The 26329-nt window shown below is 40.3% G+C and overlaps 1 protein-coding gene across 1 annotated transcript in view; it reads left to right on the top strand.

The window, feature by feature from the left end:
• LOC120822509 (roundabout homolog 2) overlaps positions 1-15160 on the top strand; it is a 68438-nt gene extending 53278 nt beyond the window's left edge. Inside the window, exons 15-27 of the mRNA XM_040182268.2 lie at positions 2754-2878; positions 2983-3154; positions 4203-4379; positions 5469-5495; positions 5613-5652; positions 7090-7217; positions 7844-8116; positions 8921-9080; positions 9746-10003; positions 10767-10975; positions 13187-13339; positions 13469-13723; positions 14238-15160. Coding sequence (XP_040038202.2) covers positions 2754-2878; positions 2983-3154; positions 4203-4379; positions 5469-5495; positions 5613-5652; positions 7090-7217; positions 7844-8116; positions 8921-9080; positions 9746-10003; positions 10767-10975; positions 13187-13339; positions 13469-13723; positions 14238-14239 — 1979 coding nt within the window. The 3' untranslated portion in view covers positions 14240-15160. The remainder of the gene's footprint in view (positions 1-2753; positions 2879-2982; positions 3155-4202; positions 4380-5468; positions 5496-5612; positions 5653-7089; positions 7218-7843; positions 8117-8920; positions 9081-9745; positions 10004-10766; positions 10976-13186; positions 13340-13468; positions 13724-14237) is intronic.
• Positions 15161-26329: the final 11169 nt, after the last annotated feature.

Genomic DNA, 26329 nt, shown 5'->3' with positions numbered 1-26329 from the left:
CTTAGATATCCACCATGAAAAAGCATCCAGAAATCTACTCTTACAGACACCATATTACTCCAGTACAGAGAATCATCACATGTTTAAGTTGTATTTAGTATCAATGTTATCCAGTGATAGTTCTTTCTTTGTTCATGGCTACATTGGGAGAAGACACGTCTAATTGATTCTTGCATACAATTAATGGTGCCAGTTTGCCAAGATGTCAATTAAAAAAATTCTATAACATGGATCTCAAATTTTGATAACGAAAACTGTAAATAAAGGTAAAACATGTATATAATCCTCTGAAAAGCGTTTCTATGTCCATATGATGCTATTGGATAAGACGAAAGCAACTCTTACTTTTAAACAGTGTGTTCAGGGTCTAGTAACCTCTTCATGAGGTGTATTGAATTGATGTGCCCCACAAGCTGGACTGAGAGCAAGTCATTATAAGGGCATTAATGCATCTTCCTCCCAAGAATATGAGAATGGTTATGCACAGGGGCTTAAAAAGAAAAATTAATTTCACTGTGGCCCAATTAAAATGGCCACCCATAATTACTGCAGGTATTTAAGGCCTTGTGGGCACATCCTCTTGCTGATTGGGATCCTGAAAACAAGACATAGAGGTGCAGAAAATTGGTTTGATCTACAGATACTCTACAGAATTGTGAGCATAGAACTCTATCAAAAGCAGATTGGGAATGTGCCCCTGTCTTTGTGAAATACTGGCAGAGGGCGTCTAAGGGGTCTCAGTGGTCAAAACAGCCGATGGCTCCCACTGAAAACAGCATTAATTGATATTGTATATCATATATAGTATTGATACTCACATCCCTCTGATAAGTTCTTAGTGGGGGAAATGTGGCCAGAGAAAGTTGGCTGTGTGACATCATCATTACCACCATATATATGTTATAGGGGATAGTTGACATAGAAAATGTTTGCTTGTCCATGAATCAATTCTGCTTAATCCATGCACTCATTTGCATAGCGTGCTGTGTTTACCTCTCGATACACTGCATTGCAGGACATCAAGCAGCTTATGTGGCTTTTGTTTAATTGCACAGCTGTGATTAAACGCTGCAATGTTTCCTAAAACATTGGAATCATTAATTGCTTCAGATAACTCTTGAGATAGTGTTTTCATTAACCCCGATGTAAGTTTAGTTACATTATTAGGAGCATACTCTTTGACTTTTTTCACTGTTCTGGATGTTTAATGTAATGGTATTCCGAGTCATTGCTGGTATTGTAGCCATTAGTCTTCCTTGGGGACTGTTCTTGTGAATACGGAAATTGCAGAAATGCACTTAATGATTCCTGTCTCTTTTCCTAATGTAAACCTTTGACAGACGGAGAGATCGATCAGTTCGCGGAAACAGCAAACCGGAGCTTACTTGCTGGATGGCGCACTCACATTTGCTAACCAAAATATGTTAATGCATTAATGTAGTTTGAACTTCATTGAATTCATATCTCTAAAGCAAAAGTATAATAGACAACCTGATGGTGATTTGATTTTTTTAAAATTTGACAAAGACAACGTATTGCCTAAAGAATTATGAGCCAGAAAGTTTCCTTTTCAGACTATTAGTAGGGATTCCAAATAATGTAATAATTTATAACTTAATAACTTAAGATCCTTCATTTATTATAAGGGTTTACTTATGTTCATGTTTACCAGATATTTAGCTCTTCCCAGATGACTAATGGCCTCGCTTTATTTCTCTTATCTACCAATTCAATCACGAACATTTCTCACTGTAATTTTTCTTCAACCATTTCCATGACTAATCCTATCTGGAGAAGTCGTGTTGCTCTCCGTCCTTGTGGGAAACCAGACAATCCGGTTATGGCCCACCTGCTTTGGCTTTTCTGCACTGCCGTGGCACTCAGCACATTGCTTACGTGAACTCACTGTAGATAACCTTGTTTGTTTCAGGTCCTTAATTGCATCCAGAGTAGTTATTTCATTCTCTCAGTCAGAGCATAATGAAAGTTTTAATGGGAATCATGAGAAACTGTGTACCCAGAGTGGTCGTGTAGTCTGTTGAGTGAGAGATGATGATTTGCTCACTTGCACAGACATTATGTTTGCATCCTGCTGCTGGCAGTCTCTTCAAATCCAATTGCCAATCTGTCCATGGAGGTTATAAGGCCAGTTTTGTACATTTGAAAAAAAAAATGACCCATTAAAGAAAGAGTGTGAATTTGGCACCATGTGGCATAACACCACATTTCAGTTGACAAGCCATTGCAGAAGCCTCATTAGTGGACACAGAGACTGACCATTTTCATTAAAATAAGATATGCAAAATTGAGTACAGCTACTTTAAATGCATTTACATGTGGTCATTATGGTTTTAGTCCATTAAAGGAATAATGTTAGCAGCTGGGCTCGGCCATTTTTCCTTTGCCAAAAACATTTTGCCCATATCTGAACTTGATATGGTAATTTTATGCGCAATTAGTTGTGCGCAATTTGGACCTCAAATACTAGGTGTGTATAACTTGCCAATAAGATTAGATCATCTTAAACTCTATTGAAGAATTGTGCATTGTTTTAAGTTCCAGTAAACCCTCCAAAAAAGTGCTCTGATAGCCATCTGCCACACTGGCACAGAAAACACTTTTGTATGGCTTGCTGTATTGTATATGAGCTAGACAAAGTAAACAGTGTAAATAATGTCACTCCTTTATGTATTTCCATTGTTTCTTTTATCTTTCTACCCCCCCCCCCCCAACTTTACCCTGGACAACATCAGCACCTGGTGCGCCTCCGGAGCAAGTGACAGTGTTGACGGTAGGCAGCCAGAACAGCACGTCGATCAGCGTGTCATGGGACCCTCCTCCCTCCGACCAACAGAACGGCATCATCCAGGAGTACAAGGTGGCGCATCAAACGCTGCTCCCGATAAGCTGAACCAAATTGAATACGTTAGTAATGTACTGTGCCTTATTATAAATTCTGTCTGGCGTGTCTGTCTCCGTCAGATCTGGTGTCTGGCCAACGAAACCCGCTTTCATGTCAATAAGTCTGTGGATGCGACCATCCGTTCAGTGGTTGTCGAGGGGCTGCAGACTGGAGTGCAGTACCATGTGGAGGTGGCTGCATGCACCAGTGCAGGGGTGGGGGAGAAGAGCAAACCCCAACTCATCATTTTAGGTAATCCACACACACACACACACACACACACACACACACACACACACACACACTCATACCAAATCTGGGGTCAAACAAAAAGAGCTCATAATGAGGGGCCTCAGTCTCCTTCACGGACGGCGAGTCTGGAAAAATGATTTATCAATTTATTAGACTAGAAGAAAGAAGATTGCGCTTTACAACGCAGGCGTCTACAGAGGAATCGATTGTGGTTCGTTAATAAGCGCAGTGTGTGGTAACGCTGTGCCAAGTACTGTTTGCCATATCAATAACACTTCGATGTGTGTCCAGCTGGCGCTAACAAAGTCAACTGTGTTTTTGTTGGATCTTATCAGCCTATCACATCTCGTCAAATTGCTAAAAGATGCCCAGAGTATATAAGCCCCGAATCAATATTGAAGCCCAGGCCAGATGCTCTTCATCTGTGACTTCTGACTGATATATAATAACACCCTTAACGCACAGAGAAAAGGAAACATAGGCATGCGGACTGAAGCTTAATGATGGGGGGGGGTTGGTTCCTGCTGGAGACTGTGAATCTAATTTCACAGCACAGTAGCTGCAACAGAAAATCAAACTCTGTGAGAGCTGCTCTGTCAATCTTGTGTCTTGCAGCTCAAGTTGATAAGTGCAATGCTGAATTGATTTACTCTGCCTACATATTGGATGCACTGATGCCGTTTTTTTCTTCTTTTCTTTTTGCTTTTACCACATTTTCCCCCAGCGCGTCCTTTCTCCTTCCGTCAATGAATTCATAGTCCCATCTTTTAGCTTGTCCACTAAATTGTCTTTAATTATTTTTTTAAATGTTTAATATTAACTGACAAGTGGATCTTTTTCTTTCATTCAAAACGCCTATTTCTTGGTTTTATTTGTATTCAACCACCAACAAAAGGCATGTTTTGAGCCGCAGTGGAGATGGAATTGATTTGATCTTCATTCAAAAATTAATCTTAAACCCTGCTTCTATTGAATCATATTTATTTGTTAATTTGTGTCTGTTGTGTGCTTGTGTTCGGTTATATTTATCTCCGTGCGGGGCCTCAAGGTGCAGAACTGAGAGACGTAATGACGGGATCGGAAGGAAACAATAGCATCTCAGACGTGGTGAAGCAGCCAGCCTTCATCGCCGGTTTGGGAGGGGCCTGCTGGATTGTTCTCATGGGCTTCAGTGCCTGGTTGTACTGGAGGAGAAAAAAGAGGAAGGGACTAAGCAACTATGCAGGTAAAAAAAAAGAAAAAAAGAAATCAATTTACATGGTTCTGCACCGAGACAGAATCACAAAGCACATTAGGGTTCTCTTTCTAGGACAAAAGCTGATGTCATCCCATGTGGCTCCATTTGAGTTGGATCAAAATTCAGAACAAAGGAAATGTATTCAGCACAGATGGAAATAGGCCCTATTTACTTTAATTCACAGAGCACTGATGTGCATCAACTGTGCTGAGTTCCGTCCGCACCTCACCTCAACAGGCTAATACATTCATGTGGAATAAGTAATTTAACATCCCACTCTATTATCAGACCATGGCCGGTGTTGTTTGCACATTAACGCGAGGCGCGTCTAGGTTTACGTATGAAATATTATTTTATCCCTCAGTGAGTCTGGCATATACTGTAGCTATGCGCCATTATCGTAGCGTGTATTGCAGCTTTCATTGAAGTTACTTAGGAAGAGAGTGGTGCGATTTCCTTATTTAATGGGCATTTATAAGATTGAGTGCTGCTTTTCTGATCCCTTCTCTCAAAACAAATGGAGTGTCAGATCAAAACATCACATTTCAGTTTTACTGAAATATTAAATATTAATATTCTATGACGATAAATATGTTATCAATAGTTTTATTTATGTTGGTATTAAATACTTAAACAAAGTATTAATTGTCTTTTTTTTTCGTTCTAAGGTGTCACATTTGTCATGTTGTGCAGAATGTAATTTAAAAATGTTTTCCTCTCCATTTTAAAAACGTCTTTAAAAAAGAGGTATGAAATTCGTCTTGAAAATAAATAGTGAATAAGTTGATTGATGAAGACACAAATGGCCCGGGCCGAAAGTGCTCAAGTGTCTCACCTTCAGTTGTACTGTTTCCCTCAGGGCAATCAGTGTAATTCAGAAAATGCTGCAATCCAGTGGTTAGATGAATAGAGCACCTAGTTTCATCAAATCAGGCTGATACCATCATTGAAAAAAGAGCGGGCGCCTAATTTCCTAGTTCCACACTTTCTTTTGTGAATTTCTTTTTTGAGCGTGACAAAATATTTTCATATGATTCCTCACACTTTATCCACTTTCTCCTTCTTTTTCAATTGCAGTTCAATCATTTACCTTTACGCGTGCAGGTAGGTCTCTGCATTCATCATTATGTATTAAACTATCCCAGTTAAGCCTGCTTTATTAAAATGAATGGTGGTAGTGCAAGATTTAATTTAACCCGTCCTTCCTCTTTTCTCTAAAAGTTACTTTCCAAAGAGACAGAGGCCTGATCAGAAATGGAAGGTAAGAATTTAAAATGAAACCTTTCAGCAAAGGCTTTACCACTGACTGAGTGCTCGCACCGTACTGCTGCGCCTGCCTTCTTAGTGACAAGAGCCTTTTGTAATACCTGTACTAAAGAATTATTTCACGACCAAACCAAATCTGCATACAGGTTCCAATATTTCGGTATATGATTTGCACACTTGATGGTACACTTGATGAGAGCATTAATCACTCCTTTGAACTGAGTGCTACCAATTAATGCAGGTGAGGGCTGTGTTCCCTGGTTCTCTCTCAGTGCAACCAAGGTTGTTAGCGGAGCCGGAGGTCGAGGTAGTGTAGGGCAGAGTTGATTAATGTGCTGTTGGAAAAAAAAATGCTATCTGCGTAGGATATTCTGATGTGTTTTGGGGGGAATATAACAACAAAAGGACTGGACCTTGAGAATATCCTGACAGCTCAAAAGGCTCAAGTTCAAGTTTACCTTTGTAGCCACTAAAATTCGAAGGATGTGAGTAGGCTCCCTCTTTCTGTTTGGTTACACCTTAGCAAGCAGATAGGCTAAGCAAATAGATAGGTCAGCAAATAGACTAAAAATAAAGGTCTTACCCCTTTTATGTGTATTATATTGTGTTTTTATGTGTTGTATAGATACATTTATGTCATTGTGTCAGTGTTTGGCTTTCGTCTCTCAGCAAATGTATAAATGTATGTATGTGCTTGTGTATTTTAAAATGGAAATTATTGACGTAGTTGTTTGAACACCTTTGAGCGATCAGCTGTGAACAATTCCCTTGGCACTTGGAAAATGTAGTCTGTAGCCGCACATTAAGCAAATAAATATGAAACGGAGGCACAAGGCATTGAATCCCTTCCTAGTTTTACGGCTGCAGATAAGAAATGTTTGTGACTGTTTTTGTCCCTAAATTTCTGCCCAAAACTCTTCTACCTGGTAGTCAAAGCTTGTATTCGTGACCGTTGTATTTCACTAAGACAAAAGACACAGTAGCTTTCCCAAACCACCTAATGGGCTTCTGCTGTCTCAGTTGCCATGGAGACGGTGCACCAGTGTAGCCGATCTGCCAGAGGCTGTCCATGATTCTCAATTTAAAATGTAAATTTCTGTTGTGCTAAGGCTCCAAAGTGGATTTTAGTGTGTATTTAGGGCTGCCTTGTTTCTCGGGGGAGAATTAGGGGTGGTGGAGAGAAGGGTAGATAGTAGACTGATTTACAGACTTGCCGCGTTATGTCTCTTTGTGGTTTATGGTCGCCTGTGTGCGAGGCTGCTCCACAGGCGAGAATATGCTGAATGAGTTTGCACAGTAATTTGTTTTTGATGCAGCAGGAGAAAAATTTGCAATCCTGTTTCGCCGCACCTTTGATATGCAACTATGTCAATAGTTCTCTGTCTTACCCCGTGTTCTCTCCTGTTATCTCTCTACAAACATCCTCTCGCAGCCGTCCAGGCCTGTTGAAAACGGGTGACCAAGGCCTCCCCTGGTTGGCTGACTCCTGGCCCTCGACGAGCCTCCCAGCTAATGGCGGCTTAGGGAGTCCAAAGGGTGGCAGCAACTTTGGCCGAGGAGGTGAGCAGGCCGGGTGTGTTGTGAAATGCAGTTTTAGCAACGCCTGGTCAGACAGTTTTGATGCTCATCCATTAGGAAGCGCAGTGACAGGACATCACACAGAAGCATGCACACACAAACAAACTCATACACACAAATTAAGAGAGCCTTTGAGGGCTTTACTTGACTGATTTGATTTGACAAGCCTGATATTTGACTTAAATTTTTCATTAATTCTCATGCCGTGACATTGTGGCTTATTTCGAGGTTGTGCGAGATTGATATATGTGTTTATTGTTCATCTATGTGTATGCATGTCCTCTGTTTATTGGAACCCGCTCGAGCCGCAATTTTTATACGTGCAAGAAAGTAAAGCTGAAGGTTAGCGCTGCTTGAATATTGGTCATGTGACCACTCTACCGGGCTTCCACAGCGTGGTGCATGCTAATTGTGGTACTAGATAATCACTTTCATTCATATCAAGTCCATTTGAGTCCTGTATTTAACTAATACAGAGTGCCAGAGCAGCAGGGAGTGTTAATGACCTTAAAGATCGTTAACATCATGTCAACTTATCTCTCTGTGATCCCTATTCATTTTTTTTTCTCTTCCCCTCCTCGCTTTGCCACCATCCTCTTTTGTCTCAGACGTTTTACCGTCCGCAGCGGTGGAGAAGACAGGCACCATGTTGTCTGATGGGGCCATCTACAGCAGTATTGACTTCATGGGGAAGGCCGGCTACAGCAGCCCGGCGCGAGGCAGTCAGCCCACCCCCTACGCCACCTCTCAGATTTTACAGTCCAACAGTTTCCACGAGCTGGCCGTGGACAGGCCAGATCCCCGCTGGAAGGCCTCGCTCCAAGCCCAGCAGGAAATAGCGAACCTGGGCTACTCGCTCACTGACAGACGGCCTGGCAGTGGTACGAGTCCCGTTGTAGATAAGATAATTATGTTTTTTTTTGTGTGTTGATGTTTGTACCCTTGTGTATGTATTGCGAGTCTCTATTGATAGCAATACTTAACATTCCAGTAAAAGCCCTATTTTGCAATAAGTTGACAGGAAGTTTTTTTTTTTTCTTTCTGTGAAATGACCAGAATGGAGATGGAAAACTAAAGCGGAACAAGCACAAATTGAAAAGGGGGGAATGTATGTACACATTAACTGAAAATGAACCCCCGGGATAATGTTCTTAATTACTCTTCTATCTTCATCACAATTCTTCCCCAGGAGCTCATCTAGCCCAGAAATGTCATCCAATCATGACGCATTTCTTTGGGTGAACTTGATTAGTGATGGCGGAAAATCGCTCAGTGTTCTGAGTTGTTTATGCAGTGTGTATACATTTAGTAAAGTCATCGAGGCATTTCTGTCTTTACTTTGGTATCTTTGCACAACAGCCTGTGTGCTCGTCTAAATGTCAGGCTTAACCAGAGATAGTAGAGCACGTGGGGAGGCAGCACAAAGTGGTTCGCCGCAGGTTTTGGGGGCTCTTTAAGAAATGTCAACATTTTGAAAAAAGTCCTAATGTGCTGTCAGCACACACAAAAAAAAAATAATGAACCCTGGTTAGGACACAGGTTTGCAACAATTCAGTTAACAGAGAAAGATAGAGGCCAATGTGTGTTTGTGAATTCTGGGCAGAATCATGTTTGTGTGTACAGGTATTTCTTAGCATTGTTTAGAGAAGACCAAACTTCCTTTTTTTTTCTTTACCTCCCCCCAGGTACAAAGGTTGGGAAGAAAAAGAAGGTGAAGGGTGGAACAAAGACCTCTAAATCAAATGGGACGTGCTGGGCTAACATGCCCCTGCCTCCGCCACCCATGCACCCACTTCCTGGCACGGAGGTTGACCTTGACCGTTACCCCCAGGAAAACCACGGAGGGTGAGATACATTCATATCTCATCAGCCTCTGCCTGGGAACAGATCCACGCAAACACACGTCGGCCAAAGAAGCACATGCAATATCCTGCCCCTCTGCCAAGAGTGTGTGTGTGTGTGTGTGTGCGTGTGTGTGTGAGAAAGAGCTTGGAAAAGAGCTTCTGCCTCCAAGATGATCATGTGTAGTTTTGTGTTTAAGATTTAGTCTTCAGAAGATAAATGAATTTCAAAATCTGCAATTAATCAGTGTATTTTTTTTAATCAGCCCTAATAACAAATTATTATAAGTTTCAAAGAACAACAATGGCTTCCCTAAATCTGAGAGCAGAGGACGTTATGGATGAGGAAACATTTTAGTGTGTTTTTAACATGTTCGAGCCAGAGTATATGGTTGATGATATACAATAAAGAGAGGCCGAAGCAGTGGCCGGCAGACCTCAGGGCATCGGAAGCTCACTTGCGATGCACCCTGGTACAGCGCAAGCTGCAGGATACAACTCTCTCCGTCGGTAAAGCATGCACTGAGAAATGTATTGCTTCGATTGACTATGTTTACCATCAACAATAACAGTATAATTACATAAAAAGTGGAACATTTTCCCTTAAAATCCTTTGCTCAGCAAAGTCAATGTGAGGATAAATACACAAAACATCTGTCCATATGCCAGATATGACAGCAACAGTTGGGCCCCACCGATGTCCGTCCAGACGTACCGCCATCCGAATTTGGACAATGAGGCGGAGGGGGAGGGAGGTCCGACTCCTCCCGTGAGAGGAAGATCCTCCTCGCCGGCAGCAGCTTCCTTCAGCCAGCCCTCATCTTCGTCTCTCAGCTCTGCCCACCATGAGGAAATGCAGTCCATTCTGCAGGCCCACTTGGATGAGCTGACCAGAGCTTACCAATACGAGGTGGCCAAGCAGACATGGTACGGCTCCAGTTATATATATATATATATATATATATATATATATATACTCTGAGACCAATTTCCCTCTATAATTAGATCTATTTTTTGTACTGTACTGACTGTAATTTAAACGCTAAATGCTTTGCCCATGCACTACAATTTTGTTCAAACATTCTTGCTTTGCACACTAGGACACCTGTGAATTTATTCATTTCATCCTATTGATAGTTTGGGATTTTGCATATCAACGGCAAATATTGGAGCACCTAATAATGCTGGTATTTACTTGTGTTTACTTTCCTGTGAGCGATTAAAACAGCCCTCAATTGGTTGCACCTTTGATGGAGCATTGGTAACCTTGAAGGCAGAGGTGACGGGTGTTGGAGGGTAATGACTAGGTTTAGTCTAACATGCAGTTCTGACATCAGTAAATAGAGTTGATAATTATGCATGCATCTCCTCTATGGCGGGGTGTGAGGCATCATGGAGGACAGCTTTGGGGGAGATAACAGGCATGTCGGTGACAACCCTGCCCATCCAGATATCCTTTATCCAGCCCAATTACAACTCCATTGTGTTAGCACAACACACACCACCACTGCCGAAGTAATCAGTTGAATCACTGCAGGCAATCATAGTCTGTGCACATTGCATCCCTACCTTTCTGGATGTGCACTGATTCCACGGGATTTTTAAATATTTATGCTAATTATCTGACCTCTTTTCTTTTGGAAATGTGTTTTGTTCGCTAATATACAGTAATTCCCCCACGATTAATTAGGCACATGAAGGGCAGTCCAAACGTGTCGACCACCCCGATCCCTCCAGTGGACTTCATGTCCGGTACACTGGGCTCTGATTTGGGAGCAACTCTCCTTTCTGAAGAAGACGAGGACTTGGACGAGGAGGACAGATACGCTGTGGTGTCAAAGAATCTGAGTGGCTTTGACTACACTCCTGGTCACAGCATAGACAGCCTCGAGGGCTCAGGTATGTTTTTTGGAATGTTTGAATGCAGTCATTGCTTTTAAATCAGTAGACCACTAGTGCATTGATGGTAAAAAAATAAAATATATTCATATGGTTTTTAATGCATACATGGTGTTACACATGTAGGAACAAGGCCATAGACTTAATGTCAAATGACAATATGTCCAATAGCTGTGCATTAATAGTGCAGACAGATTTCTTTTCACTACTATATGACTGCAGCCACCTTAGAAATGTCATCGATATGAGACAATTTTACAGTACATGGTTAAACTCCCATCACAATGCCCAGTGCTTGTGCAGGAAGAAGTGTCTTGTAGCAAGGCAAAGCCAGTGTGTGGATTGTGGAAGCCCGTGGGTACCGTGACTACAAGCTCTCCCTAGCAAAGCCTTTTTGTTGTCACGCGCAGGTTTGGCACACAGTCCAATATTGATGTATTTGTCTGTCAATAGATCCCTGAGGTGACAAACACCGTGCGGGCGGTTTTCTGGCAGAACTATCACCTACAGACACACGTCATAGAACAAAGTCCAAGAAGCACAACCGGCCATCTAATACAACGCAGGCCCCAACACACATCTACCCACTGGTTGTCTTTTACCACTCAAGAACCGTTAATGCACTGGCTTCACACTCAACACTATTCTGGTTTTCTGCAGTGTAAAGTAAATCAAATGAATGGTTGTCAAGAAACACGGAGGACATCAAAGATGTCTTAATCATATGTATCTTTTTTATTTTTGTATTCTTTGTCAAAGAGATATTCAGACAGTCTGAAAAGTAACTTGAAGCCGTCCTAGATATCAAAAACCATAATGTAAAATGTTTCAAACACCTTTAGAAGTGCTCTATTGAAAAGCTACATGTCTAAAGTTTACCATTTGACACATTTATAAATAGGGTTCTGTCTGAAAGACTTTCTGTAAAGTGAAAGTGGAGATTTTCTCCCACAGGGACATGACGGTACCATTTTTAGACTCCATTGTTTGAGAGGTTAAGAAATTTCAGAATATGTGTTTTTAACCCTTTTAATAACACATCGCAGGGCAAATTACTGGTCGCTGTGACAAAAAATATTTACAACGCAAACTCTGTTTACCTGTCACATGTATTAGAAGAGCCATGTATTAGAAGAACAGTCCAGTGAGGAAAAATCATGAACAAAGCCATTGTGATGGCAGTATTTCCACAGGGGTTTCCATATTATATTTAAGTGCTTTAAATGTTTGTCACCACATTATTTCCTGTTGTCTGATTTAAATAAAACATTCAAACTTTTCTCTCATCAATGTAATCAAAGTAGTTAAGCATATACATTTCATAGTTTTTATAACGTTTATATATGTTAATGGTATTTGACACATATGAACACATTGTTGTATGAATTAACATTACTAACGTTTTCACAGTGCTGAACTGAAAAAAAATATATTGGAAACAGCGTCAAATTTCGCATCCAAAAAAAAATGTACATAAGCACCGCTGTGTGCAAAGCATCTCGACTAATTTGCATAACATATTTACTAACTTGTTGGAGTTGTGTTTGGGGGTATTTTTGAACGGATAAGTGCAGATTGTAGCCGAGGCTCTAATGTTTCGAAAGGTGTGAAACACTCTCATATTCTTTCATAGTGAGTAGACTACATCCCTGTTGGACGTTGGTTCTGGCTCACTTTTGGCTCGGCCTTTGTGCCCTTTAGAGCTCCTGTCGAGCGTAAAAGGTTTTAATAATGGTTTCCTATGCAGCGGATGAAACAGCGAATATTACCCATTTCTCTAAAAGTTATAACAGTTATAATGGATCCTATCCAACCTGATAAAGAGCAGGGCAGCTGGGAGGGGTTTTCAAGTCTAACAATCGGAATCATAGTATATTCCCCAAAAGTTGCGATAACTGGGCAATTCCAGCACACAAGTATTCTCCTCTGACAGAACCAGGACATTTAGTAAAGTCACTGTCAATCCGGTGAAAAGTAAGATTGTAATCATCTATAAAAGTTGTTTAAAGACGTCACATGTACAAATGTATGTTTGACATGTTATCAAGAAATTAATCACATTCCTTTTATTTAACTGGGTATTTAACAAAAGCTGATTTTGTACATCCATATCGCTCTTTGGTGTTCAGCTCGATCCACTGCACGTTAGCCAAATACTTGTTGACACACCGCTTAGCCAAATATTTATCTTCACTAACTCCCTCTCTGCAGGCCACAGCTACCAGCATTGTTACCCTGACCCCTCTGGCCCAGAAGACCACGGCACACACAGCCTTGGCCACAAGAGGGCACCGCTGACCGGCCTCAAACCACAGACAGGCAAGGTCGGGACTCTGCCGAGACGAAGAGACACCAACACCGACGGTACGTCTTAAGCGTCCATTGCCATTACTTACCCCAAAAAAACCTTTGAGATTCACAAGCTGCTCTTATCCCGATGTCTCATTTACGCCCTCTCACAAATACGCTCATCTCGCCACATCCCCGCTGCAGCCCACACACCGGCCGCCAAGTCCCTGCACAGCCTGGGTTCTCGCATGCACAGTTCGTGGGCAGCTGCGGCCTCAGACCCCTCTGAGGAGTGCATGGTGACCGTGTCGACGCTGGAGCGGCAGCATATGGCCTCCTGGAGCGGCACAACAACATGCAACAGGGGAACCCTGAGTAGGGGTTCCCACAAGAGACCTGGCACAGAAGCCCTCCACAACGGGCATCCTTCCACAAGCAGCACAGAGAAAAGGGAGCACTGTAGGTGTTAATCCTCGCGAGGAAATATTTGTATGCATGTTACGCACCGTGAATGTAATTTAAGGCAGAAAATGTCACCCGTATATGCAGAGAAAAATCATTTGCAGGCTTGACTGATTTCTTTTAAATATTTGTATAGTCCGTTTTATAGCTTTGTTTTCAGCCTGATTGACAAAGATAAAAAAAAAATCCATGCTGTTTGATGAATACAGAGCACATAATAAATCGTAAATTGTGGCTTTCACTTCTCTAACAATTTGTAAAGAAAGAGAAGACAAGATGTGTCTCTTGTAGTCATTGGAGACAGCAGCAGAATGCAGTTATGTATTGTGTACCGATCAGTAGAGATTGAACACAGAATTATGCTGCATCATTTTTAAAAGAAGGAATGCTGTAGAAGCCTAACAATTTCCATTCTATAGTTAAATGCGGTTGGGATATGCCGATATTGAGAGCGAAGTATTCATCTCCCACAGATTTGACATTGTTGTTCTTGGTGTGTCTGCTCTTCCAGAGTCCTTGTGAGACGTCGTTCCCGCAGTTGCTCCCCGTCCCAGGACACCTTGTTTGTAAGCGCTATGAGATTTCCTCTCCGTGAGTGACACAGAATGATGTTTGGAAGATGGAGAGGAGACAGAATGGAGACACAGGAAAGGGTGCAAGATAAAATGCAGATTTGTAAATTCCATGTACAGACACAGACACCAGTCTCACAGTGTTATTTTCATCCTCTCTTCAAAAAAAGTAAACAATATGTTATTTCTCCGCTTCTTTTTTCTGTACTAAAGTTCACACAGTGGAGAGAAAGAAGATTAATCACAGCCAAATGACAACCTAATATGAAAAAAAGGACTTGCATAATCTGTAAATATATTTTTTAATGTTTTTTTTCCCTTCTTTAGCTTTGCTATGCAAGCCAAACCTGATGTTGTCTCTTTTGTGATTTATTACTGTGAATGATTTTTTTCATTACTGCTCAAACTGTTAGCTTATTTTGATGAAGCTACTTTATCGTTGTACTTTGCACAGAGCGTTTTGGTAAAAATAAGCACAAGCCCATTGTCAGCTGAGCTGAGGCAGAGAATCATGATGGCAAAGAGGGACGTCTACTGTATGTTAAGCGGAACCTAAACAGAATATATATGTTCTTGGCTGTGCTATAATTGTTATAAACACTAAGATATTGAGAGTTACAAGGAAAAGGTTAGTACTTAACCAATACTTAAATAATATGCCAATGTAACAAGCTGTGTTTCACACTACTTGCTGGAAATCTTATTATGCATAATACTAAGAAAAGGGTTACCAAAACAGTTTTATATGGTAACAAAGCAACACATCTGTTGTGATATCCAAAGCAGTGACACTGACAAATCAGTCTTTTTCGTACAATTCACAAAAATGATTATGTTAATAAAAAAAATGTCATTTCCAGTTGCATACAGTGTAGTGCAATATTAAAAGGACAGCCTAACAGTAAAGGGAAATGCCCACATTGTTCTTTTGTCACCTGAAGGCAAATGCAATGTAATGAGACTAGATTTGTTCTTATGTATTACTCTTTTGAATGGTTATGGATTCACACTGTCACCGTACCAAGTTTCATAGACTTAACCAACTGCCAAATTGGAAAAATCTTTTTGAAAACCTTTTTCAATTTCAAAATTCAGCCAATTAGTATTTTCCTGCCAGTGAGATTCACGATGCATTGTCTTCACACTCGTTTGGATGGTTTTGGTCTGATCATTGTCCTGGTAATGACTCGCCCTTTGAAGAATCTTTACCTGCCAGATTGGTTTGCCCTCAGGAATATGCAGCCACATACAGTTGGGCCATTTTTCAATCCTTTGATGCAAAATAAAATGTGTATGTGAAAACAGACCTGATTTATCCTTTGACCGCTTTAAAGGACACTATTGGTTTACTTACATCTCATTTTACTTTTTTGAAAATATATGAAATTACCTCTAGAGACATGAACGCTAAACTAAATGTAGTAAAATATTTGCGTACATTTTCAACTCCTTAATTAATGTTTTCTTTAGTTAAGTTTATTCCTGCAGGTATTTTATAAATCTGTGACATGAGAATTAACCACAAACACAACACACAAACATATGTTGTTTTAAAACAACATGTTTGCAAGTGGCTCACATAGGTGCTGCACAGTGGAAGCATGGTTTATTTACTTGGCTGTTGCAACTTTACTGATCCTGTTCATTAAACTAACCTTAAAAGTCAGATAAAATCCACATACAGCAGCACATTTCCATCCATCATACTTATATCCATCAAAAAGAAGAAGACGAGGGTGCACAGAATGATGAGATCATCCTTGCTATACATTTGTTGGAAATTTTAGTTTTATTTATTAGATCAGATTAAATTGTATACAGTATTTATGACTGTTGAAGAACATATTTTTTCACCTACTATGTCATGATTTTGGTTTGGACTGAAGTTACTCCAGAGATATTACTCCAAGGCTCCATACACTAGGACCTTTTTATATACAAACCCTTGACGACCTTACAGTGAAATGTCGTGACGCACTATGATTTACATTTTTTGTGACTTTTTACTATTCCATATATATATATATACTATCACTTTTTCATAACATACACATGATTGAGTCATTTTATTGTATATCAAGATTTGTCATAGACAGGTAGAGTTTAGTATGTTACAAAAAGGTAATAATATAGTAAGTCATAAAATTAAATAGTTATAATAAAGTCATGAAAATGTTAATGTACAGTAGGGGACTTGTTAATCTGAAACCTTTTATATTGTTAGTCATTGACAAAATGTTCACTGCTATGATGACGTTTTAAAAACATATTTTTGTGTAAACAAGTTGAACACAGATGAGCCAAGAGAGACACAGTTAGAGATTCCGTTATCTCTGCATTGCAGCTGTGCTAGCATAGATCTGCACAGCGGGGGGAGGAAAGCAGCATGTAATGGTGCAATTGGCTGCTATGTGTAGCGTAGAAGAGCCTGTTAATATTTGTAGCTGAAGGCAAATAGGCAGGGATTAGGACTGTCCGCAGATGGTGTGCAAAAAGCGCACTGTTTGCATTCCACCATTTAAACTGTAAATACAACTAGTTGGGTGTCCATTGATGCTATGGGGACGTAATGTTTGCTAAATCTGTAATGAATTCCATACTCACTTCATCATTTGGCCGCCTTATTACTGGGTTCCCCCACCTTCCACGGTGCAAACTCACCGCAGAGTCCTCCATAGACTCCTCCTAATTAACCCCGCTCGACATGGGAATTCAACAGAACAACAGAAGTACATGGCGAGCCCACAGGGCCACTTACAAGGCTCCACCTGCATTCACAAAGACTCCACCTTATGAACGTGGTGTGGTCACGCCAGGATTGTTGCGATTCTCATCGGATGACTGATTTACTCACTCAGGGAATTAATCTGGCCTTAAACCGCTGTAAATCTGTAGAGACTGCTACAAGTAAATAGTTGTGGGGGAATTGTTTTTTCTCCAAACCACTTGATGAAAAGATCAAGATCAAAAAAAGAATACATAACCACGTTAAATTAATCAGCAGCTTTATTACTACCTAAAAGAACACAATTAACAGAGTATGAGCATTGTTGTTTTAATAAAATTGTGACACCAATGTTGCTTAAGAGACTTAAGAAGTAGTTACATTTCATATCCTTCACCATTTCTTTTATAGTAATCATCTGACAAGATTAAAAATGAATATTTGAGCAAGTTCTTGGTGGAAAATCATAGTGTGACTACCCACGTCAAATTAAACAACCAGGTGATGATGATCTAAACAAAGATTTTAACAGAAAAGTGGTGCAAGAGGGGCTGTCTCATTGTGGATGCAGAAAACTAAGAATATTACTTGGGATTAAACACCATTGGGTGAAGATAAATAATAACTAGAAAATGCATTTCCTGCTGAAAATGCGTTGGAATGCAAAAAGCTGAAAGCTGAAATGAACTTTTTAAAATAGCTGAAAATACAGAAAGTTGAAGGGAATTTGAATACATTTGCTGAAATTATAGATATTAGAAAAGCTGAAATGAATTTGAAATTGCTGAAAATACAGAAATGGGAGAAGCTGAAAGGAATTTCAATAGATTTGCTGAAAAAGCAGAAATGAAAACAGCTGAAATAAATTTGAAATATTGCAAAAAAATACAGAAATGAATAGTGAAAAATTGCTGTTGATAGAGGCATAAGAATAGCTGAAATTATTTTAAAGAACTGCTGAAAATACAGGAAGTGGGGAAGCTGAATTTCAATAGATTTTCTAAAAACAGAAGTTGCAGGAGCTTAAATTTGTTTAAAATTGTTTGTAGTAATATTAGTAGTAGTATTAGTTATACTTGTGGTATTAGTAGTACTAGCAGTAATAGTAGGTTTAGTATCAATAGCAGTAGAAACAGCTGTAATACTATTAGCCATAGTCGTATTTGTAATAACATTAGTAGTAGTTGTAGTATTAATAGCAGTAGAAATACTAGTAGTATGGTAGTAGAAGTATCAGTTGTAGTACTAGAAGTACGAGTAATATTCGTAGTGGGAGACAGAATGTTTGTTATTCAAACTAAGAAGTTTTTAATTAATAGGCCTCATCACAAACATTACAGTAAAAATTCCCTCCATGTGGCTTTTATTTTGAAATTATTGGATTGGGTGGGTTGGGGGGGTGTAGATAGAGGGAGGGAGGGTGAGAGGGTGAGGAAGGGAGGGGTGGTGAGGAAGAGATAGAGGGAGAGAGAGAGGAGGAGAAATAGACATACTGACTGACTGAGTGATTAACAGTAAGAAGAGGTCAGGGTGGAGGGGGGAGGGGGGGCGAGTGTCTTTATCATATTGGTCTGTTGACAGAAAGCATAGCTGCGTCATGTGACTCCACTAATCAGGTCATTGGAGCAGCTGTGAGTCACACACAGAGATACTGCAGCGTGTTTACGAGTAACCACGGCAACGGCGCACGTATTGCATTGGGTGGGGTGGGGGGGTGTAGATAGAGGGAGGGAGGGTGAGAGGGTGAGGAAGGGAATGGTGGTGAGGAAGAGAGGGAGAGGGGAGGAGAATTAGACTGACTGAGAGTGATTAACAGTAAGTAGAGGTCAGGGGGGAGGGGGGAGGGGGGGCTAGTGTCTTTATCATATTGGTCTGTTGACAGAAAGCATAGCTGCGTCATGTGACTCCACTAATCACGTCATTGGAGCAGCTGTGAGTCACACACAGAGATACTGCAGCGTGTTTACGAGTAACCACGGCAACGGCGCACCTATTGGATTGGGTGGGGTGGGGGGGTGTAGATAGAGGGAGGGAGGGTGAGAGGGTGAGGAAGGGAATGGTGGTGAGGAAGAGAGGGAGAGGGGAGGAGAATTAGACTGACTGACTGACTGAGAGTGATTAACAGTAAGTAGAGGTCAGGGTGGAGGGGGGAGGGGGGAGGGGGGGCTAGTGTCTTTATCATATTGGTCTGTTGACAGAAAGCATAGCTGCGTCATGTGACTCCACTAATCAGGTCATAGGAGCGAGCAGCTGTGAGTCACAGACAGATCCTGCAGCATGTGAGTGCTCGTAACCACGACAACGGCGCACCTGTGCTCATTAACGGCTGCAAAATGCAGAGACATGGCAGCAAGTTACACAGAATCCACACCTCACACAAATGAGAACCAGCGCAAAACTATAACAGCTATCTAAAAAATACGGCGTTTGTATGAGACCCAAGACTCTACCGAACGCGTGGATGTGCTTTTTATGTCTGTCCGGTAATAAATACGGCTCCTATGGCCGTTTACAAAACGTGTACCTTGTGGATTTTTGTGAGAAATATGTCGGCAGATTTGTATTGGAGCCTATGGGGCTTTTGGCAGAGGTTGTGTCACTCAAACACTCCTTGCGCCAAAACTAAAAAACTATGGGATTCCATGAACACATTAATCCAATCAGCACAACCATACCCTCATTAATCTGAAGAAATGAAGCCTCTAGAGTGTATACTTTGGCTGCAAGGACAGAAGTTCCATACTTTTTTAACCAGATTTCTGCACTGCTTCACCCTCTAGCCCGCGAGGTCCCCCTCTAGCAGACGCAATACACACTCATGTAAAAGTCAGAAACGGAGCGAAAAACTAGTGAAACATAATCAGTGATTATGAAAAAAGTACAATAGATATCCACAAGCAGTTTTTTTCATAAAATAGTTGAGACTTGTGTGAACATTTGGGAGTTGAAATGGTGTCTGTAGCTGAAAGATTTGCGAAGCTGAAAAATCTGAAAGTTGAAGAAGTTTAGGAGGATTTGAAAGCAAACTCCATTTGAAAACCATGTTAAAATATTAATGATTATTGATTTATATAAATTCAAGCATAAGAGGTAGAAAGCTGAAAAGTCATAGCCCTCAAGCCAGAAAGCAGCTGAACATTTTAATATTTGAACGGTTTTAATAGCTGAAAGTGTGAAGGAGTTGAAAGGTGCCGCGGAAGAAATAGAAGATGAAGAATAAAGATTCGAAGAACAATACTTGGAATGCATCTCAATGCATTCCAACAATGACACGCTGCGCTTTACATGAATAAAATCAGTTTTTTTAATGTTTATTCAAGATATGACAACATGCAAAAAAGATTAGCATACTTATATACATAATATTAATTCCCATGTTGCCACGAAGAGCTAATTTTAGACTCAATGTCAAAGTTACACACTGTCTCGAAGCACCACCGTAATAATAAACTGCACCATATTTCATAGCATGATGCTCGAACTCTTTTTACTTTACACAAATCTTTATTTATTTTACAAAACTTGTCTCACTCACAAAATTTTCAATTAGATGTGGCATGAATGAATGAATGAATGAATACCAAGTTTAAAAAAGTACATCATTATATTGATGTAAATACTAACACAAAATAAACATAACGTGATGATTTTTATATAATAACACAGACATCATTGTATTATTTTTTAACATTCATGTGTGTGTCATCTGTCCCACGGGTTGTTGTATGTTGACACAAATTGGGCAATAACTTATTCCTTGCCTACTTCCAGGAGAAGAATACATTTTGAAGTTTTGATTACAGGGTTGAACTTGTCTATATAAGTGTTTCCTTATAGGACAATTCATTATTGCTTGTTTAAGGGAAAAGAGCCATCCACTCTCCTTTTAATCTTCAGTTAGATCTCAACACTGCAGGAGCAGCATCATTTCATGGAATTTCTCTAAAATGAGGTTGACAACCTCCTCGGTATGATTATATGTAATATTGCCTTGAGAGGCGGATTTCTGACTCATGCCATTTGGCTAATTGCACCATTCCAAGTGGTGGTGGTGGTTTACATCCTCCTCATCTGAGAACGCTGCAGCGTTCCGTGGCCCCGCTTCCCTGAGGGAAAGCCAGGCCAGCGGGCTCCTTGGCCTTTAGCTCCCTCAGTGACCAATTTATTTTCATCTTGCTCACACTGATGGTTCATCTAGTTCTTTTATGTTGCCAGTTCCCATTGTGCTGCTGACATGAAGCAGTGAGGCATCTCCTGGAGATCTTCAAAAGGAGGCCATTTGAAACACAGGAGGGATGTTTGGATGCTTATTTCACTACATGTATCATATGAATCTTTGCCTTTACCTGTTCTCACCAGTCAGACAGTCTGCAGGTCTCAAACAAGACTTGCTCTACTGTTCAATCATTGAACAAATACCCCGCTATGGAAACTGCTGTAATCTTGCTAATGAAAGTGCTTTTAAAGCAAGTTGGGACGGATTGTCTCTATTGCCCTAATAGATTTCTTTAACAGCATTGACTTACAACGTGTCTACTAATGTTGTCATGGCACTCCCATTAAGCCAGGGCAAGACCCTTAAAGCAGTAAACAATCCTGCATGAAACAACAGTCAGTGCATTTAGTAACTAAAAATCTACAAAAAATATGTGTGGACATTTTAGTGAAGAAGGACCATCTTACTGAGAGACACTCAGGATGTTTTTAACAGGGTAAGAAAACAAGCTAAATCGAAATTAAAATAGATTCATAAAAATACATTTTTAGGTGTGAATCTGAAAGGGAAATCAAACATGTTTAAATGGATAGAGGTGACATGGTTCCCATATACCTCATAATACATTGGTGCAATGTACATTTTCTAATCATCATACAATCGAATCATTTATTTCTCCGATAAATGTCCTTTTAAACTTTGTGAGTTATTTTGTTAACTTCTATAACTGACTCTCTGTAAACACTCCCCCCTCATTCCTACTGTCAGATAGAGGGTTGTCGTGGCGCAGGGGGTAGAGAGTGTGTGCTGGGAAGCACAAGGTTGGTGGTTCGAGTCCTGACTGCCTCATTTTCCATGTTGAAAGTGTCCCTGAGCAAGACACCTAACCTCTAATTGCTCCCCGGGCAAAATGTAAAAAGCCATGGGTTAAAAATGTGACGTAAGTCGCTTTGGATAAAAGCGTCAGCTAAATGACCTGTAATGTAATAGAGATGTCATTTTCCTCTCTGCCTCGAGTGCAGCTTTTGACAATTAGGCATTCCCTTCTCACCTGCCACAGTAAGTCCTCTCTGGGAGTCGTCGGACTGATCCTCCCCGTGGTTCAGAGTGACAGACAGCGATAAATTTCCATATATAGATTTAAATTCATCACTGTTGGATCAAACTCCATCTCAGCACCAGAGTCATTATTTCCGACACCTCCTACTTCCTTATCAACTGTCTGCTTTAAGAGAAAGTAATCTCCTTCAAACACAACTGCAATAAATCTGAAATCGTAAATTCACACTCCATTACCCTTGGCCCCCTTCAGTCATGACTTCTCACTCAACACCAGTGTCACCTCACCCTCAGCCTCCGAGTATGTCAGTGACAGGAAAACATTTCCTCTCAGAGCTGAAAAAAAATGCCGCCTATCTCTGACGCCACCTGTTTGTTTCTCTGCCGTGAAGCTAATCAATGTCTTCATGCCCTCCAGACTTCTTCTTCTGCAACACTGCCTTCTGCACATCCTCAATAAACCCAAATATGTAGACCGTCGAGTTATTTCATGACCCTGCTCGAGAGCTGAAATGTGCAAGTTCCCCGAAATCTCCACTGGACTTTTTACTACAAGAACAAATAATCAGAAGAAAATGTGCTGTTATTTTGAGACTCAACATTTGGTGTGCGATAATCTCCAGAAATTTTGCACCGAAATGCAATATGGTGTGGTTCGGTTGGTAGGCCAGAGGACACATTGGAATTCACAGCAAAGCACTCAACCACGGTCTCTGTCCTCTTTCAAAGAGTTGTTCAGGGTTGACAGCCATCCCTTTCACTTTTTCTTTCAGCCTGTGCAGCAATTCCGCCACATTTGCCCTAGCTGTCACGGCCAGCTCTTTGTCAACAGATTGCAGAGAATCTGCTGGATGAACATGGCAAAATTGAAAATGAAGCTTGGCAGCACACACACACACACACACACACACACACACACACCCAAGCCCTTACGCTCACACATTCACACACGTTTTCTTAGAGAGCAAGGCTTGTAAATATTGTACCCTAGATAGTTGTTTTTAACCGAGGTGAAATGAAGACAAAAGAATAGAAAACAGTGATACACACAACGGAATCTTACTCGGAACTCAATTTGGTTGCAATCAAGTTATTGGAATAATTCATGAAGAGACTGATTGTAAGAACGACTCAATAAACATAATCCAAAAACGATGATTCCAGTGGCAATCATGACGATGATGATTCCCCCCACCGCTATTATAGTATTGATTTTTGTATTAGATGGATTAGCAACGCTAATTAAAGTGAACACTGCCTTCATAGCGTGAGTAAACCTATTCCCCACCATTTAGTCACATCACACAAGTTTGATTTGATAATTAAACAAAAAATATCACACTGTCGTAGCTGCTGACGGCTGTGCGGCTGTAAAGGTCAGACTTTACAGCCGCACAGCGGTCCCACAGGTATCAAGATCAAGATGGTCCCACAGGTATCAAGAGAAGCCTTTGTGCCTCTTAACTTAGCTTAGTTATTCATTTATTATGAAAAGATAATTCAGTGTCAGTGACATCATCATCGCAGACAATAATAAACATGACAGCAACAATAAACGTGCTCAATACCAATTTGGAGAGTTTTGGCTGATTAGCGCCGACTGCTATCTATATTAAAACTCGTTAGTTACCTACAGTCTATTAAAAAGAACTTCAAAACTACTCTACATGATACAATTATTTAAAGAAAAAAAAATACATATATATATATATATATATATATATTTGTGACGGGACTATCGTTAATTACTGCACAGTGATCATGAACCTCTACCTCCTATTTGTACTTGTTCTATGTTGTTCTGTCGTCAAAAGCTTTTTCTGGTTTATGTAAAAGTAGGCATGAGGACTCAGCTGGCAGTTTACTGAGAAGTGGCATCCTATTTGAAAGGCTAGGAGGTCATCTTATACCTCTGATAATCCTCCCATTAGCAGTGTGTACCGAAAGTCAGATTTGAACAAGCTTGAATGGAGAAATAGAATAGATAATAGAACAGAAATAAAACTTCTACCGAAAAAAGGTTTGCGTTATGTATGATCTCCTGGGGTCCCTTTTAAGTCAGTTTAACCTCAAAATGCATCATAAATCTGGAATTTAACTTGTATATTTTTATACACAGACACAAGCTTAACCAGCATAACATACTTTTGCCCACATGAAAGCAGCGTAATGAGCTGTAAACACAGCTATGATACGACAAACTATACAGCAGATACAGCAATACCAGCATTAAGCTCAGCAAAGGTCCTATTCAACCTGTATATTTAACAATTTATTCTTCTTACGCCAATTTAATTCCAGGTTTGGGGGCTTTAAAATGTTGTTCACAAAAAAGGAAACAACAAATAGGATATTTTGATAAAATTTGGGAATGAGAAAAATTACTATAGTTGAATGTCTGTCCACTAACCCTGTAAGTTCAATTGACTTTAACTCCAGTTTCACTTCTGAATTGAATTGAACTTTTTCTTTCTTCTCCTGAACGCTGGGTCAGATGCAACCAGATTTTCGATCAATTAAAAGCTCGTTGATCTCTATTTGCATTTGGAAACCATTAAAAAATGTGCATCGTATGTCCACATTGTGACCCCATGGTTCCCCGTTTTCTGCAATTGTACTGGAATGGACTTCTCCTATAGAATGTATTTTATACACTATGAATTTGGTCAAGATGATCTAAAGAATTTTAGAATCTTTACTACCTCAAATGCCGCCTACTGGCAAAAGGAAATGCTTTCCATGCTTGATGTTATATATTCTCTTTTGCAAGTTGACCTGATTGAGTTCAAATGTTAGGAGTGTAAATGAATGCGAGGGAGGCTTCGTTGTTCGCTGGCTGGTTCTTTAATATCCTCCCATGAGTGCCCGTTTACAGTACACGTCAACTGCCGTATAACCCCTAGTATCCGTGCAAGCGCACTAGAGTACCGTATATGACAAGGAGTAAAGTCATAAGACAATGATGGTAGTTAATCATGAAGTTTTCGTTAAATGTTGTTGCCATGGCGATGCATCATTCACCAAAAAGATGATCTTGGTGAAAAGTTCTTACACTCTAAAATCAAACGAATGATGGCCTTTTTAAGTTTTGTTTGAATTTTCCTTAGATATCTGTAGACTATGACACACACTCCATTAAGGGACAAATGGGGCACGTTGTCTGAAGGTCTTATGAAGCTTTAATTATTGATTGGGTCCATCTGATGTTTGGTGCTTTGCAGGTAGGGCACGTTTTGTGTTTTAGAGATGAGAGCGTTGCAAGCGATGCAAATTGATGAATAAAACATTTAAGTCAAGCTGAAAGATGCTAAAGGTGTCAGAGGACTGTGAGGTATCGATGTCAGGCAATTACTCTCAAAACTATCTACTACTGCAAAATGAAGGGCCACACACTTCAAAGTACCTAATGACCATACTTATCACTGCTGGGTGGAGTCGGTTCAGGATCAACTTTGGTAATGCATCAAAATTAGTTCTGTATAGTAATAAAACCACCGTAATTAGTTGTTGATGATGCACCACTTACTGTGTGAGTCAAGGAATAGTCAAACGGATTCTAACACATACATTAGAAGACATCTGTAAAACTTTTTTTTCCTTTCAGCAGCACACAGCTGCTCTGCTGATGAAGGTTCACCGGTGAGGTTAATTAAACAGCATCTCTCATCACATACTCGCAGTTCTCTCTCATAATCCTCATGTCCTCTCAACCACGGAATAGGACGGGCTTATCTGCGGGACTAATTGAACGGCATACAGCAAAAAACCTGACACTTGGAAATCATGGACTTTGAAAAAGGAAGAAATATCTTTGAAGATGTTAAAATGATGAATAATGGAGAAAAAAAACAGAAATACTTTTGAATAGTAGAATTTAAATGCATGTTTGCTTTAAAAAATTCCCAATTTCATGGTATGAATCCCTGAGGGTATTTACAAGGGGAATTGTGGTATTATACACATTAAAACAAATCCATGACATTCCCTTGTGTTTTCAGGCAAAAGGTGAAAGAAAGAACCAGGACACATCC

The sequence above is a fragment of the Gasterosteus aculeatus genome, chromosome 7 (assembly GCF_964276395.1).
Source record: "Gasterosteus aculeatus chromosome 7, fGasAcu3.hap1.1, whole genome shotgun sequence".
Taxonomy (NCBI): domain Eukaryota; kingdom Metazoa; phylum Chordata; class Actinopteri; order Perciformes; family Gasterosteidae; genus Gasterosteus; species Gasterosteus aculeatus.
Note: the sequence above shows the minus strand (reverse complement) of the source record. Positions and strands in the feature narration are given on the sequence as shown.